A 20,339-nucleotide genomic window follows, 5' to 3' on the forward strand; every position below is an offset into this window, starting at 1 on the left:
TTGCAACAGAAAAAAAGAAGAAAAAAGTCGATCGCAGGCTCCGCCCCCAGAGCTCACCCTCCCTCCTCCGAAGTACAGGATGGATGACGTTTATTCCAGAATTGGATGAAGTGGCTTAATACCATTTCTATTTCGTAGACACTATACTCGCTTTATCCCGTGAATACTCCATCATATTCTTTCATTTTTTTAACGGCAAATGTATCACCTACATCCTGCACTAAAGCCATGGTAATTATAGCAACTCGACGTGATAATTCTAGTTCATCAATAGGACATGTCATTGTAACGCAAAGGGGACAAAGCTGAGAGCGGAAATGAAATGGGATGCAGCTCATAAACGTTGTTTTCTTCATTGGCCCACAATGGGAGGTATGGAGGAATGACGCGACTGTTAACGTGCACATAGACACCAAATAAAAAAAGTAATGGTTGAACATAAGTGTAGTGTGATTGCTCACTGTATTTTGGTGGAAGATGTGTCTGGACGTTGGAGAAAGATGTGACAGATAAACATGTAGACAAACCAGACTCATTAGTTTACTTTGAGGGTGGCTTAGAATTCATTGTTAGTGCTGACAGGGGACTGCCATGCAACAATATAGATACAATCCCCCAATATTCAAACTGTCTCACAATTAGTTTGATTATTTTTTTAAAAAAAACCTATGCAAGTTGTGCTTGTATGCAGACACAGAAACCAAAAAACACATGACTCTTTCTCTGAAAAGGAGAAAATCCGTGTTTAAAATGTCATTACTAGTGACTGTAATCATTATATTGACTTATGTTGCTAAAACAATCCATCTTTGAGGTGGCGCATGCAGCAATCTACTTTCCAAGGGAATCGGATTCTCAACACCATCAACAAGTAAAATGGTGGCAACACACACACACACACACACACAGTTAAATACTAGTTACATTCAACATGGTGAAATGGCAGAACTGGCGTAAGTATCTTCTAAGATGGGGTCCAATCAAACTTATCATTGCACTTACTAAACAGTTGCTTGTTAAAACATCACATGTGAATCGATGGGAAATAAATGAATAAGCAAACTGACTTGCGCAAGACAAAGCAATTTACTTGAACTCCTGACATCCTGAGCCAAACAATTGACAAGGAGGGGGTCTGATGGAGTGTCTGAACTATTACTGGCCCCAGTAACAACTCCCAACTACAGTACAGTATGTTGTTTGGTAAAGGACCAGGCAGCCAGCAGCACATTTTAGAGCATAATGAGGAGGTTATGAAGAGGGTAGAGGTTCTCTCTCTCAGAACAGTGATAATGAAAGAGGTCCAAGAACTCCTATGGTGTAGAAATGTGTTCTCTCTCAACCCATTTCCTAATTGCGAGATGCCAAAACAGTACTGTCACCCAAGGTATAAGTATGCCTCGTGAATGTTTTCTGAGATTAAAGGCAAGATGTAAAGGGATAATTTTACATAAAAGACAGATGGCACACCAGTTAATTTATATTGCTTTTTTTCCCTCTATGGGCCATTACTTTATTAACTGTAGATCCTATCTATAGTGCTGTACCCACCTCCTCAATAAATAAATAAATAAAAGTATTGCAATGAAATGTTCAAATGTCTATCAGGGCCGTGTCATATTACATAAGTAATAGAGTACCCAAAGTTTATCCCCTCAAATAAAGTTGGGTATTGCAAAACATGTTAATATGTAACATATTTGCTTACTGTATATTATCCTGAACCTGTACATCTTTTCTGTATATGATTAATCCGTTGTTTATCAAGGATGTCCTCGGTAAATACTTACAAGTTTGTTTTTTTTTTAAGAAAAGAATGTGTTTTGAGTGGGGGCTCTCCCATTTCTTCTTCCTTTCACCTTCTGCCCCTTTAACATAGGCCCAACTGTAGCAAACGTTGCGCAAGATGTTGGCACTTTCCATAGCAGAGAGCACATGGTGCAATCGTAGATTTAGTGGGAAAACAAGTCTCTGTGTTGAAGTGCATGGGGGTGGTTAAATGTCACTATAGGGCAAAAGGAAGAGGGTCGGAGATCGTATGGCTCAACACAGAGGCACCACCCTTAAGCGGTTGTGAATGGGTCTTAATCAAGAGTAAAGGGGTGGGCTGTCCTATCAATGAGCGGATCCCGACGTCTGAAATTGAATTGGATAAATGCAGGAGGTGTGTCGTGTGGTTGTTGTTGATGATGATGATGATGACAACGATGAGACTGTGGTTTACAATGTATAGGAGACTTTCAAAAAGAATATGTTCTGGATAAAAATGTAGCATGGTCACCCATTCTTCTGTATCTATATACCTGCATGGCCGTGCACGTGGTTGCCACTTCTGTATAGTAAATAGCCCATTTTCCTACGCTACTAACGATACATCACAATCACTTACTGCAAGACAACATTTCACATCTTTACATCCATTCAGCGGATGGCAAAAAGCCACGGAGGAAACAAGTTTCAAGCTAAATGTTATTTCAAAGAGCGTGAACGTGTTTGCGAGTGATCATGGGGATACGGATACGTATGTGCACGCGCCCAGCACGAGTAAGTAATCACAACAGCTAATTAACATATAGGTGTTTTTTAGGAAGTCCGCACACTTAAAATATTGCACACACTATTACACGTAGTTGCACTTTCCTTTAAAAAAGGTCAGCGTCACACGATGGAGAGTGTAAATTCTTGCTGATAACTCTGTAGGGCACACTCTCGACACGAGTTTTATACAGGAGCAGGAAAACACAATTCTCTGGATGAGAGGGAATGACAGTGATTATAACGGATCACTGAAACAGACACACGGGGGGTGCCACCTCTTATTGCAGGACTAGTTTTATTTTGCATCAGCCTTTGCTTTGATCCAGATTCTCGACCCTCCTTCCTCTCCCAGTTTGATCTGCCCTCGTTTGGCTTTTGAAATGATCTAAATTTTTAATTTCTCGGAACTTCCGCGGAAGATTGGGTAATGCGGTCGGTGTTGCTACACAGATGGACGGCGTTAGGGACATTTTTCGGGGGGCAATGGCGTTCGGAATGTTACGACACGGCCTGGTTTCTGCTGAAGCGTGCGCGCCAAAGCATCACACGTGTTTGCAATCTTGTGCACCTTTTTTAGTAAATTACGTGGAAGGCGTGAAAATCCCAAATCTCATCAGGAACGAACTGTGATTTTCCTTAAGTGCTTTAATTCCTTGGCAGTGGTCAGTGCTGTCCTTTGCTGCTGTGTAATTTATGCACATGCTTGTACTTAGTAAAAAATATACAGTAGCTGGGGGGTGCAGAAAAGGTAGACATGCATAGCTTACTCGGTTGTATTGTTTGATACCAGAAATGATTGATGAGAAAGCTATTTAGCTCAACATTAACATTTGGACTATCTTCCGTTTTAATGCGTGTCGTGCTACCACTGTGATAACGCATGAGGCAACCGACTAGCAAAACATGAAACAAGTAGGGCGTGTACGCGTACCGGAACCGAGGTTCGCTGAGTCACAATTACACCCAAACACAAACTCGGGAGTAAAATAAAAATAAGCAAACACAAACAAACAAACAAACACATTGTACAGTTAAGACAACAGACACCGCCTCCGTACGATGGGCGCAGCCTCTCGGATCTCTCGGCCCCGTTTGCGCATAACGTCCTCCGGGTTATTCTGGTAAATTCCAGGAACACGACGGGAGGGGGGGGGGGGGCGCATGCACGTCTCGTCCCACACGTAACACTTACTAACGCAACACACGGCCCGCAGTGTTGTGGAGGAAATGACTCCTCTCAACTAAAGGACAGTTAGTTGACAGGGAGGAGCAGTTGTCATACGGGAAGATCAGGTTACCGCCGTCTCGGAGAGTTACATGCCGTTTCACCAGTGCCACAGCAGAATGTGATTAAAATCACACGTGGCTTAGATTTGTCAATGGAAGTTGTTAGAAATGCCCCCCCCCGCCGCCGCCGCCGCCCCCGCCCCACTATTTTGTTTTCGGAGAGGAAGTGTCGTCGACAGGTGTCAACACTTCTAAAAAAGCAAGGTGGAGTCTAGACTCAAAACCAGCTGAATGTGCGTTCTCATGCCTCAAAACGGCGTCCCGTGAAGTACAAACCAAAGCCGTATTTGCAGATTATCGGTAACTTCATCATAACCGTATGTATTCGACATAACCCGAACTGCTATAACCGCTTGTAAATCTGCCCCGCAAATGGGGCTCTCTCACAACTTTACTAGGAATTATTCACGACCCGTTTCCGCGAGATCGAGTCCTCCGAGGCAGAATAAAATTTAAAAAAAACAAAAAACCGAAACGCTGTGTACATCATCGAACAGTACAGCCCTGTTTCTTGTATAACCAGCTTAGTCAAATCACTAACCTAAATTAGCTCTGGAGAGGCTCCACTTCTCCTGTTCGTTGGCATAAAAAAAGGGCATCAGACAGATTTCATAATTGCCACCATGGCGGAAAACACGCTCCAGCTGACACGGTCTGTGCACGACGCCACCCAGTGGACAGTTGTTGGACCTTGTCTCCGGATCTCGCGTGACCCTCAGCTGCTGCGGCGTCTCCCACAGACGCCAACCAGTCACACACCTGAGAGCCAGGCCGCACTGCGAACCAGCAACTGTGCAAACAAAAGCCTCGTTTCTGCTGAAACCTCTTCAGCAAAACAAGTATTTTCACACACGTGCAAGTGTAGCTGTGAATGTAAAATTTTACTCGATAAGACTAGAAATCTCAACAGGCTACCTTGGGCCGTTGTGCATGCTACGGAATACCACCGTACCCCCATGATATTGATGACTACATGCTAGATAAAAACGCTCTACATGGTTAGAGACACGCCAGGCAAAAACAGATGACTTTTACACGAATCTTATCTTGCACTCAAACATATATGCATATTTCAATGCTAAACAAGTACACAGCATATACTCGTATTCATATTCCAAGTACAGCGGGGGGGGGGGGATAAGTACTCAACACATCAACTTTTTTTTCTTCATTAAACATATTTCCAGTGGAGCTTTTCACGTGAAATTAAGACCAGACATTGGTGTTCATTCAATACTTAATTTTCGTGTGTCATTCCAATTTAATTCACATACTTTTGATTGACATGTTATAATTCATTTAGCTGTGTTGCCATATTGAGTACGAATAGCAATGTTTGGTCTTAATTTTATGTGAATAACAGCACTGGAAATATGTTTAATGAAAAAAAAATTGACATGACGAAAACACATTTCCCCTACTGTATGTGGAACACAGGCAGAGGGCAAGATACAACTCTACTGTGTTTTGAGTGCCCAAACGTTATCTTGATTACCTGTCTGAGGCATGTTTGATTTAACCACATCACTGTTGGCTCTGTTCGGATAAGCTGCACGAGCTTACATTGTTTCAAGTTAATGTTGCATAGCCAAAAAAACACGTATTTGCTTCGAGGCAAGAATGCTACCAGCTTTTTAAGTTAGTAAAAATAACCTCTCATTATCAACCATGGTCAATACTGTTAAATGAATCGTGATAAATATTCACGCAGGTTTCTTTATATATGATTTGCATGAATGAATATGTTACGATTGGGTATGTTCATAAGAGTTCAATAAAATCACTGCTATAAAATCCTAGTGGTAAAACTGACCACTGGGGACTCTTGGAAAAGGGGGTAATCTTTCATGTTCTAATATTACACAAAATGGGGAAAAAATAGCTTGGTTGGTTACAACCAAGGTAATATATATAACCCAGTGCTACTGATTTCAGGAAAGAAAAGAGGTTAGTTAAATCAAATTCTACCCACACGGCTCGGGGTAGGACAACAGAGTAGAGAGCGATTTTAATGTAACGACATCTTGGATATGTACAGTTACAAATTACATTAATTTTGGGAAAGATGACAACTAAAGAAAAGTTCTGGAATGATTCCGATTCAAACGAAAAGAAAACCTAAACATCAACACAAACATATAGCTCTTAATACTGTGCTCTGATAAAAAGGCTGGAATTTTTAAAAGGAGCAAAATTGCCATACATGACATGATTCCTGGCTAAATCCTACATGGCTAAAATAGATTACAGTACTTAAATACAAAAATAAAGACTCTTTTCGATTTGCTTTTCTTTGTTCACTGCTGCAGTCTTCTAGATGGACGGACGTGGTCGTCGGTGGGGGAATGTGTCAGCTGATCAGTGGTGCTCCCTTAGTGGCACATCCGAGAGGTCATCTCTTTCTATATGTATCAGGGACAAAAAAAACAACAAAAAACATTAAAATGAGAATTACACCTACAGTGCAGGGAAGTCTTGGCGCCAAGACTGGAAAAATAAAAAAATTAAATGTACTTCAAAAGACACCCCTGTGTAGTCTTAAAATTTACATTGCACTGCAATTAAACAGAGTATGGTTTTTTTACTGCACACTAATCCATAGCAATTACACACATTAATTGATAACTGCCTGCAATTCATTTCTCATCTTGTCTAGAAAATATATTAAAAGTGACCAGAAGCCAATATCATACTTCTTAGTAACACTGCAGGAGAGCAGGGCCAAAACATCCAAGCTACTTTCTTATGTAGCTTCCAATAACATTATAGACACCCAATTGACCTATTAGGACATGTTCTTTACTGAGCAGAAATATCTTAGATTTGATTTTTTTTTTGAGTGGATTTCATTATCAAACTACATAGTGCATCTTTGAATAGTTTAGGGTTGGGAGCTGAAAATTAAATAATTTCACCATCATTGATCTTTGTGACAAATTAATCTTTTAAGCGTATTAGCTGGCGCCATACATGTTGTTGTTGTTCCCTCTAGACAAGATTTCAATGTTTCTTCCATTTGACCTACCAGAGGTTCCAGCTCTTTCTGGTCGGTGAGGTTAAACTCGGTGACAAAGTAATAGAAATGCTTGTAGCAGGTATTGACATGAGCCTCGGCCCCCATCTGGCTCACACGATCAAAGTGGTGGATGTAGACGTGAACAAACACACGGAACAGACGAGACAAAATCTTCTTAGCCACCTGCATGAAGGTCTTTGGAAATGGAGTACCTGGGAATAAACAGAAACAAACCAACAAACACGTTCACAATATAGTGATCTCGTGACACAAATATACTATACATAAACAGTTCATACAAGACTTTAAGACAATTCAAATCATATATTACATATTCAAATTTTCCACTACATTAATACTCAGAGACTGAAGGTCAAGTTTACCATGTTTGTGTCATTTGTGCCCCAAAGTGCCCTTGATTCACACTAATGAATGTGACAATGTTATCTTGAAATGCATTGTATCAAAATGGGTTGCTCCTTCCGTCACAAGGTCTTCTTAAAAGTCTCTCCTACATGATTACTTTACCTAGAAACCTTCGAAGGACTGTCTTGATAACTGAGGCCCTGCCCCTCATGCCTTATGTTGGGAACCAGTGTGCTGAGGGATCTAGTCAGTATCCATTTATGTGAGGTGGAAAATCATTACCTCTTGATTTGAACCATAAGCCATGATTTATGACTTTCCTTTCATGAATTCAATTATATTTCAATATTCTGTTCCAAAGGACACCAGCTAAGGCCATGCCTATTCGTAGCCTGCTGTGGATCGTGTGATCCGTTTACAAATCCATTGCTGGGATGTTTCTGTAGCCAGACAGATGCCATGCTATGTGCATGGCGGTGGGGGACAAAGATAAGGGAAAGCTTAGAATATCTGGATTACAATAACTGTAGATAAACTAGAAGTGTGCACTTCCCCCAGCATAATTCCATACAGTCCAGCTAACAAATGTGGCCTTGTAGATTAAATATAAAGCATGCCATGTTTAGTTGTTCTGTTATAACAGGAGGATGATTGTATATTATCATACAATATTACAAACTTGTAACTTGTAATATACACTGCACTCATTTTATGATGGGCCCTTTTTCTTCTTTTACACTTTATTGAGGCCTTAGGACTTATAATGACCAAGTGATGAGAGCTAGTACAACACAAGACAAACAAGTTCTTGTGTAAATCTTAAAGCAGGGATTTTAACCCACGTCTTCACCATTTTTACACAGAATTAAAAATCAAGTCATCCCCAAACCTAGGTGAGAAACAAAGCCTCTTGCATTGGAGCCAAAGTTTCAGAAAACATATTGCTCCTACTGTAGGAGCACTCTCTTTGACAACCCATGAGAGGTAAGCCTATGACCTAATTTTGGATCCCAACGTAAGACATCAAGGTCTTGACAGGACCATCTGTGTCTAATCTCAACACTTACCGACGTTGGTGGGGAAGATGTGCTCGTTGTTGATCTGTACCTCGATCCAATCCATTAGCAGGCTCATGTACTTTGGTGCCGAGAGGGCAGTAGGCCTCTTGTACTTGTGCTCATCCTGCCAGCGGTATTCGTACTTGGGTCCACCGGACATATTAGGGCAGGTCTGGTCAGTGCAGGAGTCACTGATGGTGCCATAGATGAGGTTGATGCGGTTGAAGAAGTCCACCACATGGACAGCCACCCAGTCATTGAGGTCCTCTCCATGGGGCAGCTGCACAGCCTGCTTCAGGTCCAGCCCCGCGTTCAGAGACGCCTGGGCCTTCTTGTGCAGCTCGAAGCGCTGTGTCCCGGGCTCAAACTTGCGCTTGGGCCGGAATGTCCTGTCTTTGTTGAAAACTTGTTTCAGGGCCAGGGACATGGTTGCATGCGATGGCGGCAGTTTGTTTGAGCGCTTCTGGTGAATTATTTACTGGTGAAATGGAAACAGTCAAAAGGTTGTGTAAACAAGCAGGGTAGATCTGTTGTTATGGATTGTCTTTTAGTATTTGTCTTTGTGTTCCTGTGCACATGGTAAAAGGGAGTGGAAGAGAAAGAGATAAGGGAGAGATCTGTGGTTAGTAAGTGTGCACCTCACAGTGCTATCCAATGCTTTTTTGTTTATAACCTGATTTCTCCCTGCCAATTTTTTTAGTTAGGCAAAAAAACAAAAAACAAAACAACAATCAGGTAGTCAAATCATCACTGTTGCTGAATTTCAACTTAACAGAACAGAACAGTTTCTCAGCTCATATGGGCAGTTGTGTATATATAGGCCAAGTCGTCATCAAAAGTCTATTCAAGCCACACTCAGAAAACAACGTACTGTATGTTTCTTCAGGTAGGCTGCAAGTCTCAGTTGTTGAGACCGAAACCAGTGACAACGGCAGTGGGCACCGACTTACAATGCACAAAGAGAGAACACGACTTGTTTCCTATCTTAAGCACGCATGCCAACGCAATACGAAGAATTCACGGAATGACAGTAAAACGCCTTAATCGTCACAGCTGCTGAGGACGGCTCGTTACCGACTGCAGCGGCAACCTTCGCATCCGCGTAACCGCATGTTGCCTGTGTGAAGTTCCCGTGGCGGAGGTTCACGGCGGTCGACACGATGTAAGCCGAGCTACAGGATGAAACGCGGCGGCGCACGTCGACAGGAGCCTGCAAGTTTATTCGTGACGCGGATAGATCGGACTTGTTGCTTCTTTACAGGTGACGACGGGGCGAGGACAAAACAAGCCGGGCACACTTTATTTTTTTGTTGCCACAACGGAGCGGAACACACGTTAACACAATATGTCCCCGAGTCAAGAATAAAACACAGACATACGATCTACGGTGTCGAAATGGCTCAGTTGAAAGCCACTTTCGCCGAACTTACTTGTTCCGCCTTCCTGTTCCGTCAATGTTTCCTTCGACCTTTGTCAAATAGTCATCCGCGTATTGTTGTAGACCTCCGCCGCGAACAGACTACATTATGAATACATTACGTAGCGCTTATTATATTCTTTCTAAACATTCTACAGACATGTCACTTTATTAGTGAAACTAAGGACTGACTCCTCCCTACCACACGAAGAGAACTACTTCCTTTGATGATACGTCACTCTGCCACCCGAGGTGTGGTAGGCAGTCCGTCCAGCCTCGTTTTGGTCGCCTTGTAAAGCTATTTGCTATAGGAGCTATAAAGGAGAACTTAATACATTTCCCGGTAAAAGGAATGACAAAACACAAAAATGCTTAGCACACAGCGTATTTGTCTATAATGAATACATCATCTACTATCATCTACTGTAGGGTAATGCAGGGCCTAATTATCATCATCATCATCATCATCATCATACGAATAATACAAGTACAAGTAAATACATAATACAAGTATTTACTTGTATTAGTACACATACAACTTCTGTATACTGGCTACAAATTGTTATTGTTATAATTATAACATAAGTATATAATATAGTATATAATTACATAATATATAGTATATATTTTAATAAATAATATATTAGTACATTACATAATATACAAGCAATATAATACATAAGCATAATAAGTTATCAACTATTCAGCCATAACAAAACTCTGTATAGTTGTGACATACCTGTTGTATATACGTACTTACCTCCAATATTCTATTTATTATTCCATTTATTTCTTTTATTTGTCTTTTTTTGTGAGTGATATATGCAAGCACTAGAAACTGCTGTAAACCAGAGTTAAATCCCTTGTATGCATAAACACCCTTAGCCAGTGAAGTTGATTTTGATTCTTATTCTCATCATCATCATCATCATCAACAACAACAACAACAACAACTGAAAACACGACTGAAAACACTACTAAAAACGATTATATTGTGGTGATACACAATTGAGGGTAGATTCACCAGGGGCTGTTGCTCCTTTAAGGCAGACGTTCAGAGTGCTGACGTAGGCACCGAGTTTCTGGGGTGGAGCCATGTTTGCAGCAGCCTCGCGGTTAGCTGGTTGCCACGAGATATTGTGCAATTGACTCGACTCGATCTCTCCGTCTCCTCATTCCTGCACTCCCACAATATCATGGTAATGAGCTTGTATTTTTCAATGAACTGCTTTGCAGAGGAAATAGTACTGATAGAAATAATGGAAATAATATATGAAAATTATTCTTTTGGCAATAATATTGTAACGTGCATGGATAAGTAGACACGTGAGCCGTTGGCTAACGGGTCGGACCCTTCAGTCGAGCGGTTAGCGATGCCTCCCGCGGTGCGGGAGGTACGTAATCGCGCCCCGGCTGTTACGGTCCGGCCTGGGACGCCCTACTCGAAGGAAGGGGGCAATGTAACGATCACGGATGAATAGTGTAGCGAATTCGGGGGACAACGCAACCACAGGAACTGCCGCGGCCGGGAAGCGAACCCGTTTTTCGGTTCACTGCCACTGTCCGCACCCTCAGCTGTCCTCTGCGGGTCTGACCCGCGAGCCAGCGGCCAGCGTGTCTTCTTATCCATGCACGTTACAATATGCTCGCTAGCCCTTGGCCAACGGGTCGGACTCTTTAGTCGAGCGGTTAGCGATGTCTCCCGCGGTACGGGAGATACGGGTTTGCGTCCCAGCTGCGGAAGTTCCTGTGGTTGCCCCCCGAATTCGCTACATTGGTGTTAGAAGTGAGATGCGCACGTAAGCGTTTCCCGAAGGGGGTGGGTAGTTTAACGTGCATGGATATGTATGTTATGTCTGCACACATCGACAGTGCTGCATTTGATTTGGTGCTGTTCTATTGTGCTGGGATCGATTGGTGATGCCTGCGGGCTCTGGGTTGTTTGATCGGGTCTGCCTGTGATGCTGTGTCAGTCTAAATAAAGAATGCAACGTAGCGGTTGTGTCGAGCGACAGCGCTGTGTCCTGACGTGATTTCTAAATACAATATTGGCGACGAGGATGGCTGATATCTCTCTCCCACCACCTGCCCCCTTCCTGGCATTACCTGGCGAGCCTCCGGTACCATGGACTCGCTGGCTACATAGTTTTGAAAATTACATCATCGCCTCAGGGCTCGACGACGTGAGCCAGGCTAGGAAGACGGCTCTGTTGCTACATTGCTTGGGAGCAGAGGGTCATCGTGTGCTCGGGACTCTGGGGAACGTCACAAGCTTTGACGAAGCTGTGGGACTTATGAGCACTCATTTCGCTGCTCCACAGAGTGCCCTCCTTCGGCGATTTATATTCCGTCAGCGACACCAACTGCCTGGTGAGTCTGTGCAGCAGTATGTAGCTAATTTGCGAGGGCTAGCTAGCTCATGCAAGTTTGGCGTGCTTCTGGACGAGATGGTTCGCGACCAGCTAATCGAACACACCAACAACGCAAAGGTGCGTGAGACTCTCCTGCTGGAAAAAGACGATCTGCTGCTGTCCAGAGCAATTACCATCGCTCTACAGGTTGAGGGAGCAGCTGAGTGTGCTGCTGTGCTAAATACACAGCAAGTGGCCACCTCCAGTCAAGCTGCCAACGACTCCTCCCTCTACTCACGGCTGCCCCTCGGGACGCAACCCAGCCAGAGCGAGGCGGGCGACGACTCCACTGGGGACGTCTTGCAACTGCAACGACGGCGTTCTCGGCCCCGCCCTCAACAGTCCTGTGGTAACTGTGGGTCTCGGTCTCATGTTTCAAGGGCTCAGAACTGCTCTGCCCGTGGCCAGACATGCCGTAGCTGCGGTAAGCAAAATCACTTTGCCAACGTCTGTCGATCTTCCCCGGCTGGGTCAGAGGGCCACACCCCCCAGTCTTCAACCCGCCGTCATTCACAAGGTGAGCTCTGGGCCAGTGTCATTCAAATCATGCACTGATGTGTGCATCCCCCTGCTGTTGGACACCGGTGCAGGTGTGTCTCTCCTGAATGTTGATACCTACAGTCAATTTTTCGGTTCACTGCCACTGTCCGCACCCTCAGCTGTCCTCTGTGGGTATGGTGACTCCAAAATCGATCTGGTTGGCGATCTACACTCAAAATGGCCTGAACTCACCACTTCCGGCACTGTGACCTCACAGATCATCATCGACTTCCTGGACTCTCTTTTCTCTCGCTGGGGCCTCCCAAAGACCATCACCACTGACAACGGCCCTCAGCTGGTCTCTGCTGAGTTCACTGCTTATCTCGAAAGCAAGGGCATCCGTCATATACGCACTGCATACTACCACCCCCAGGCCAATGGCGGCGTTGAACATTTTCACCAGTCACTGAAGAACGGCCTCAGAGCACACATGGCCCAAGGGTGCTCTTTCACGCAGGCCATCCGTCACACTCTGCTGCACTATCGGGCCACACAGCACTCGACCACAGGCGTCTCCCCAGCCTCTCTCATGCTAGGCCGGGAACTGTGCATGCCCCTTGACAGGCTCCGCCCCTCCACACCCCAGGCACCTCCCTCTGGGGTCAGAGCCTCAGTCACTCGTCAGCAGACGCGGATGAAGCAACGGTTTGGCCAGTCAAAACGAACCGGGGTGCCAGACATCAATGTGTCAGACTGAGTCAGGGTCCGCAGGCCCCACAGGGACAATAAAATGGCTTCATACTGGTCCTCTCCTCTCCAAGTCACCCGTCAGCTGGGCCCAGCCACTTACCTCCTCAGCGATGGCACTCGGTGGCACTCCAGTCGTCTACGGAAGGTGTCAGCTCTGCCACACACAGCTGGTGACACAACCATAGCCATTCCCTCGGCATGGCGAGACGCCCCGGGGCTTCATGCAGCTCCTACACGGGCCCCAGACATTCCTGGGCCTCAGCTTCCCCTGCCTTCTCCCTCCCCACCTCGGCCTGCCCAGTCTCAGGCCACCCCGCGACCTGTTCGCACACGTTTACGCCCTGGCCACCTAGAGGACTTTGTGTCAACCTTTCATGTTTGAAATCCTGCCGGGGGGGGGGGGGGAATGTTATGTCTGCACACATCGACAGTGCTGCATTTGATTTGGTGCTGTTCTATTGTGCTGGGATCGATTGGTGATGCCTGCGGGCTCTGGGTTGTTTGATCGGGTCTGCCTGTGATGCTGTGTCAGTCTAAATAAAGAATGCAACGTAGCGGTTGTGTCGAGCGACAGCGCTGTGTCCTGATGTGATTTCTAAATACAATAACGTAGACACGTTAGCCCTTGGTCAACGAGTCGTACCCTTTAGTCGAGCAGTTAGCGATGTCTCCCGCGGTGCGGGAGATATGGGTTTGCGTCCCGGCTGCGGCAGTTTCTGCGGTTGCCCCCTGAATTCGTTAGCAATTTACTTTCTTATTTCATAACAGGGGTGGCGCGGTGGCCTCACAGCAAGAACGTCCTGGGTTCGAGCCCCCGGGTAGTCCAACCTTGGGGGTCGTCCCGGGTCGTCGTCTGTGTGGATTTTGCATGTTCTCCCCATGTCTGCGTGGGTTTCCTCCAGGGGCTCCGGTTTCCTCCCACAGTCCAAAAACATGTAGGTGAGGTGAATCGACCATAATAAATTGTCCCTAGGTATGAATGTGTGTGTGTGTGTGTGTGTGTGTGTGTGTGTGCGTGTGCGTGTGCGTGTGTGTGTGTGTGTATTTCGGCCCTGTGTGATAGTCTGGTGGCCTGTCCAGGGTGTCTCCCCGCCTGCTGCCCAATGACTGCTGGGATAGGCTCCAGCATCCCCGCGACTCTGAGAGCAGGATAAGCGGTTCAGAAAGTGGATGGATGGATTTCCTAACAGGGAGTCTATTATGTATTGTTTTTCACCATTTCACAGATGACATTGACATTTATTTTACTTTGTATAGTAGTTGATTAACTTGTATATATAGAAAGAAAGACACACAGAGAGACAGACAGACAGACAGACACACACACACACACACACTTGCTTTGCTTGCTGGTAGTCCATCGAGTCTGATGATGACATCCCTCCTCGTTAACGGTGTGTTCTTTGATGACTGTAGAGTCCAATGCAACACTTCTTCAGCGATGTTTTTAGCTGGTCTTTGTATCGCTTCTTCTGACCACCTGCAGACTGGCGGCCCAGATGAAGCTGTCCATACAGGACTTGACATGGCAGGTGTTCTTGAGGCATCCTGATGACATGCCCAAGCCAGCGCAGTTGGTGTTCAGTGACCATGGTGTCTATGCTCTTGCAGTTTGTCCTAGCAAGAATCTTAGCATGAGGAACACGATCACGCCATGTGATCCCCATGATCTGCTGCAGACACCTTATGTGGAACCGCTCCAGCAACCTTAGGTGGCGGCCGTATGTGACCCGGGCTTTATAGCTGTAAAGGAGAGTTGTGATGCAGACAGCTTTGTAAACGGCAATTTTGGTGTGCAGGTGGAAGTGTTTGTTTTGGAAGACCTTACATCGGAGTTTGCCGAAGGTTATAGAAGCTTGTTTGATTCTATGAGTTTCATGATCAGTGTTGCAGCCCTCAGAAAGGATGCTGCCCAAGTATTTGAAAGATGGAGCAACTGAGAGTGGTTGGTGTTCTATAGCGAAGACAGGCATAGTGGGTGGGGGGGGGTGGACCTCCATTGGCATAACACCTCAGTCTTGGTGGTGTTGACTGATAGACCCAGCCTGCTGTAGGCATTCACAACTGCGGCAAGGATGGTTTGCAGGTCTTCTGGTGTGTGAGCTACAAGAGTGCAGTCATCAGCGTACTGCAGCTCAAGGACCTGCGCTGCAGTCTATTGTGATCCCTCTACCGTCTTCCAGATCTTTGTGAAAAAGTTTTGTGACACATAGGAGGTAAATGTTAAAGAGTACCGGTGCCAGCACACACCCCTGCCTCACTCCAGTGCATACATTAAAGGGCGCCAATTCCTGTCCTCCTATGGCCACCCATGCCACCATACCATCATGGAACTGTGATAGAATGTTCACAAATTTGCTTGGACAGCCAAACTTTCTCAGGATTTTCCAAAGTAACTCTCAATTCACAGTGTCAAAAGCTTTGGAGAGGTCGACAAAAGCCATGAAAAGGTCTTGATGTTGTTCGCGTCACTATTCTTGTAGCTGTCTTACTGTGAAAATCATATACACAGTACTCCTGTTCTTCCTGAAACCGCACTGTGACTTTGGCAGCAGATGTTCTGTCAAGTGCATCATCCTGTCAAGTGCATCACCATCCTGCATAGCACTACCTTTGCTAGGACCTTGCCTGCAACAGCTAGTAGGGATATGCCATGACTGTTGCTGCAGATGGACTTGTCACCTCTGTCTTTGTACAGGGTGACAATTTTAACACCCCTCCATTGTTGAGGGACACTCTCCTGGGCCCAGACCTGCAGGATGTACTGATAGATCCTTCTGGTGCACAAGTATCCTCCTTGTTGTTGGAGTTCTGCTGAGATGCCATCACTGCCAGGGGACTTATTGTTCTTGAGGGAGTTGGTGGCTGCAAGTACTTCTTGAAAAGTTGGTGAGTGGTCAAGGTCTGGGATGGGTGGAATTGGCAGCTCTTCCATGATGGATTGGTCAGTTGGTGAGTGCTGGTTAAGAAGGGCTTCAAAATGTTCAGCCCATCTTGCCAGGCTCCACCTTTGGTCTTTCAGGGTTGTCAGTCCAAAGGGTGTGATAGAACAGTTCCTAGGGCCATATATAGTCTTTATAGAATTGTAAAAGTTGTGCATATAATTTCTGTCAGCACATGGTTGAATCTCGTGAGCTTTTTTCATCCACCATTTATTTTGCAGAGTGAGCTACGTTGTTTGTACCTCCTTACGTGTTGTTTGCCACTGCTGCCGAAAGCTGGCGGATGCAGGGCAGTTGAGAGTAGCCTTGTGTGCCCTATGCATGGTTTCCAGCAGAGATACAATGGTGTCAGAGTTCTCGTCGAACCAGTCCTGATGTTTTCTGGCTCTGTAGCCTATAGATTCGATTGCAGCTTGATGTAGCAATGAAGTTAGGGAAGTCCGTTTCTGATCCATGCAATTGTCAGAACTCAGAATGGCGTCAAACTCTAGTGCCATCGTGCCTACAGAGCAATGGAACTCATTCCGTGCTGGGACTGACTTCAATTTGGCACAGATCAGTTGCTTTTTTATGGGTTTCTTGAGACGCTGTGGGGGTTGCACTTTGATGTGGAGCTTGGTCATGATCAGGCGGTGATCCGTCCAGCATTCTGCACCTCTCATGGCCCGGATCAGCAAGACATCACTAGTGTCAGTACGTCTTGTTATGATATAATCAATCAGGTGCCAGCGTTTAGATCGTGGATACAAAGAAATACACACACACACACACACACACACACACACACACACACACACACACACACACACACACATATATAAATATATACATCCATCCATTATCCAAACTGCTTATCCTGCTCTCAGAGTCGTGGGGATGCTGGAGCCTATCCCAGCAGTCACTGGGTGGCAGGTGGGGAGACACCCTGGACAGGCCGCCGGGCTGTCACAGGGCTGTATATATATATATATATATATATATATATATATATATATACACTACCGTTCAAAAGTTTGGGATCACCCAAACAATTTCGTGTTTTCCATGAAAAGTCACACTTATTCACCACCATATGTTGTGAAATGAATAGAAAATAGAGTCAAGACATTGACAAGGTTAGAAATAATGATTTGTATTTGAAATAAGATTTTTTTTACATCAAACTTTGCTTTCGTCAAAGAATCCTCCATTTGCAGCAATTGCAGCATTGCAGACCTTTGGCATTCTAGCTGTTAATTTGTTGAGGTAATCTGGAGAAATTGCACCCCACGCTTCCAGAAGCAGCTCCCACAAGTTGGATTGGTTGGATGGGCACTTCTTTGAGCAGATTGAGTTTCTGGAGCATCACATTTGTGGGGTCAATTAAACGCTCAAAATGGCCAGAAAAAGAGAACTTTCATCTGAAACTCGACAGTCTATTCTTGTTCTTAGAAATGAAGGCTATTCCATGCGAGAAATTGCTAAGAAATTGAAGATTTCCTACACCGGTGTGTACTACTCCCTTCAGAGGACAGCACAAACAGGCTCTAACAGGTACTATTTAATGAAGATGCCAGTTGGGGACCTGTGAGGCGTCTGTTTCTCAAACTAGAGACTCTAATGTACTTATCTTCTTGCTCAGTTGTGCAACGCGGCCTCCCACTTCTTTTTCTACTCTGGTTAGAGCCTGTTTGTGCTGTCCTCTGAAGGGAGTAGTACACACCGGTGTAGGAAATCTTCAATTTCTTAGCAATTTCTCGCATGGAATAGCCTTCATTTCTAAGAACAAGAATAGACTGTCGAGTTTCAGATGAAAGTTCTCTTTTTCTGGCCATTTTGAGCGTTTAATTGACCCCACAAATGTGATGCTCCAGAAACTCAATCTGCTCAAAGAAGTGCCCATCCAACCAATCCCCAACTTGTGGGAGCTGCTTCTGGAAGCGTGGGGTGCAATTTCTCCAGATTACCTCAACAAATTAACAGCTAGAATGCCAAAGGTCTGCAATGCTGTAATTGCTGCAAATGGAGGATTCTTTGACGAAAGCAAAGTTTGATGTAAAAAAAATCTTATTTCAAATACAAATCATTATTTCTAACCTTGTCAATGTCTTGACTCTATTTTCTATTCATTTCACAACATATGGTGGTGAATAAGTGTGACTTTTCATGGAAAACACAAAATTGTTTGGGTGATCCCAAACTTTTGAACGGTAGTGTGTATATATATATATATATATATATATACACTTTTCATGCTCATTATTTTTACCCCTATTTCTATTCATATTTCTGCTGATGTGTCAATGAAGTTTCCCCTCAGTGGCTCATTATGGTTGGTCTCGTTTCATCTAGTCTAATCTAAACTTGTCATTCTGTCATGGCAGCCTGAGGAGACGCTCTTTGCCACTGCTCGTCTGTTGTCGGCTGTTGTTTTCTTTTTTGTCTTCGTCACCTTTTGTATACGTGTGTTGTTTAAATCGGAGAGTACCGCTGGCGTCGTGTGTTGCTGCCGCTTCTCCCACCGTCTTGTCTTTCCCCTCTCTGTCCCCGTTTTGCCGCCTAACTAGCTAACTGGCTAACTACCATCCGGCTAACGTTAGCTTTACGTGAGCTCTGACCTCCAGGCTCAGCACGCTAGCTTGCGGATCTGGCTCTGTCCCCCAGCCCCCGCTGGATTATTTATGTTATTTTCCCTCGACAGTGGACACTATCCCTCTTTGGACCATCATCAACTGGGACTAGCATAATCTGGACATCACCATCCCTTTTTTTTCCCGGTCCACTGTGCTATCCACGTAACTAGCTAACTGGCTAACCACCACTCGGCTAACGTTAGCGTTACGCGAGCTCTGACCTCCTGGTTCTGCATACTATCTTGCGGATCTGGCTCCGTCCCCCAACCCCTGCTGGATTATTTATTTTATTTTCCCTCGACAGTGGATACTATCCCTCTTTGGGCCATCATCAATTGGGACTAGCGTAATCTGGACATCACCATCCCTGGCGGCACTCCCCTTCATATCGTGAGTAGCTAGCCCCATTTAATCCGTGTTCTGGGCTATCCCTCTTATGTTTCCAACGTTATTAATCCACCCTTCTCATGGAACCAATACTCTGCCCTCTTCTGTTTTTACTTACGTTACCCCCCTTATCATGACTACATAGAATACCCTGGTTTCCCTTTTTATTTTCTCCCCTGATTAGTTTCCCTCCTCCTCCCATACACTACTCTCCTGATGAACTCCTGTCCCTCAATAAAAACTACCGGCTATTCTCTGTTGCACGCACCTCCGCGCTGTCTGCTGGCATCCTCCGTTATCTTCATCACGGCCCCAGACACTCCCGTCATCTACATCCTTCCACTAACCCTGATACGATATCCCACATCCAAACCCTATGTTCTGTACTCGGCCCACTCCTTTTCATCATCTACATCCCCCCTCTTGGTCAGATTCACCGCCATTTCAACTTGGACTTCCACTGTTATGCTGATGCCACCCAGATATACCTCAGCACCAAATCCCCTCAAAATCCACCCCTCTCTCACATCAACTCCTGTCTGTCTGCAGTTAAAGTCTGGATGCAGCAAAACCTTCTCAAACTCAACAGTGACAAAACTGAACTCCTCTTCATTGGCTCCAAGACCACGTTCAGCCAAATCAACAATCTTGCACTCACCATCAATGCACTGTCTCCCCTTCCTCCCAGGCACGCAACCTTGGTATGATCCTTGATCCCACCCTCTCTCTTGAGCCACATATCTGCCAAATGGTCAAATCTTCCTTCTACCACCTTCGCAACATTGCAAAAATAAGACCCTCTCTCACGCGTCCTGCTGCTGAGATACTGATCCATGCCGTCATCTCCTCCTGCCTTGATTACTGCAACTCACTCCTCTATGGCATCAGTGCTAGCTCTATCAAGAGACTCCAATTGGTCCAGAACGCATCCGCCCGACTTTTAACTTTCACCAAATCCTGGCACCACATCACTCCAGTCCTAAAAGACCTCCACTGGCTACCCATCTCCCACTGGATCAATTACAAAATCCTGGTTCTTACTTATAAAGTCCTATGCAAACTGGCTCCCCCATAC

At 45.1% G+C, this 20,339-nt stretch overlaps 1 protein-coding gene across 2 annotated transcripts; it reads right to left on the reverse strand.

Annotated features, from left to right (window-relative positions):
* Window positions 1-4,969: 4,969 nt before the first annotated feature.
* Window positions 4,970-9,876, reverse strand: mob3a (MOB kinase activator 3A). 2 transcript variants are annotated; one of them, XM_056276395.1, is made up of 4 exons: window positions 9,696-9,876; window positions 8,275-8,743; window positions 6,851-7,053; window positions 4,970-6,227 (listed from the first exon to the last, which is right to left on the reverse strand). In XM_056276395.1, exons 2-4 carry the CDS (start codon window positions 8,690-8,692, stop codon window positions 6,198-6,200), a joined length of 651 nt encoding a protein of 216 aa, XP_056132370.1. In that variant the 5' UTR covers window positions 8,693-8,743; window positions 9,696-9,876; the 3' UTR covers window positions 4,970-6,197. The 2 variants fall into 2 exon arrangements, with proteins under 2 accessions (XP_056132370.1, XP_056132369.1); XM_056276394.1 differs by having other exon boundaries at window positions 8,275-8,833.
* Window positions 9,877-20,339: the final 10,463 nt, after the last annotated feature.

The sequence above is a fragment of the Lampris incognitus genome, chromosome 3, assembly GCF_029633865.1.
Source record: "Lampris incognitus isolate fLamInc1 chromosome 3, fLamInc1.hap2, whole genome shotgun sequence".
Classification (NCBI taxonomy): domain Eukaryota; kingdom Metazoa; phylum Chordata; class Actinopteri; order Lampriformes; family Lampridae; genus Lampris; species Lampris incognitus.

What these genes read in the sequence shown, in the direction of transcription:
- mob3a (XM_056276395.1), bottom strand. Translation starts at nt 8,692, where the DNA reads ATGTCCCTGGCCCTGAAACAAGTTTTCAACAAAGACAGGACATTCCGG. An exon ending in CATCTTCCCCACCAACGTCG is followed by an intron (nt 7,054 to 8,274) that starts GTAAGTGTTGAG and finishes GTTTATTCCCAG; the next exon opens with GTACTCCATTTCCAAAGACC. An exon ending in AGAAAGAGCTGGAACCTCTG is followed by an intron (nt 6,228 to 6,850) that starts GTAGGTCAAATG and finishes TGATACATATAG; the next exon opens with AAAGAGATGACCTCTCGGAT.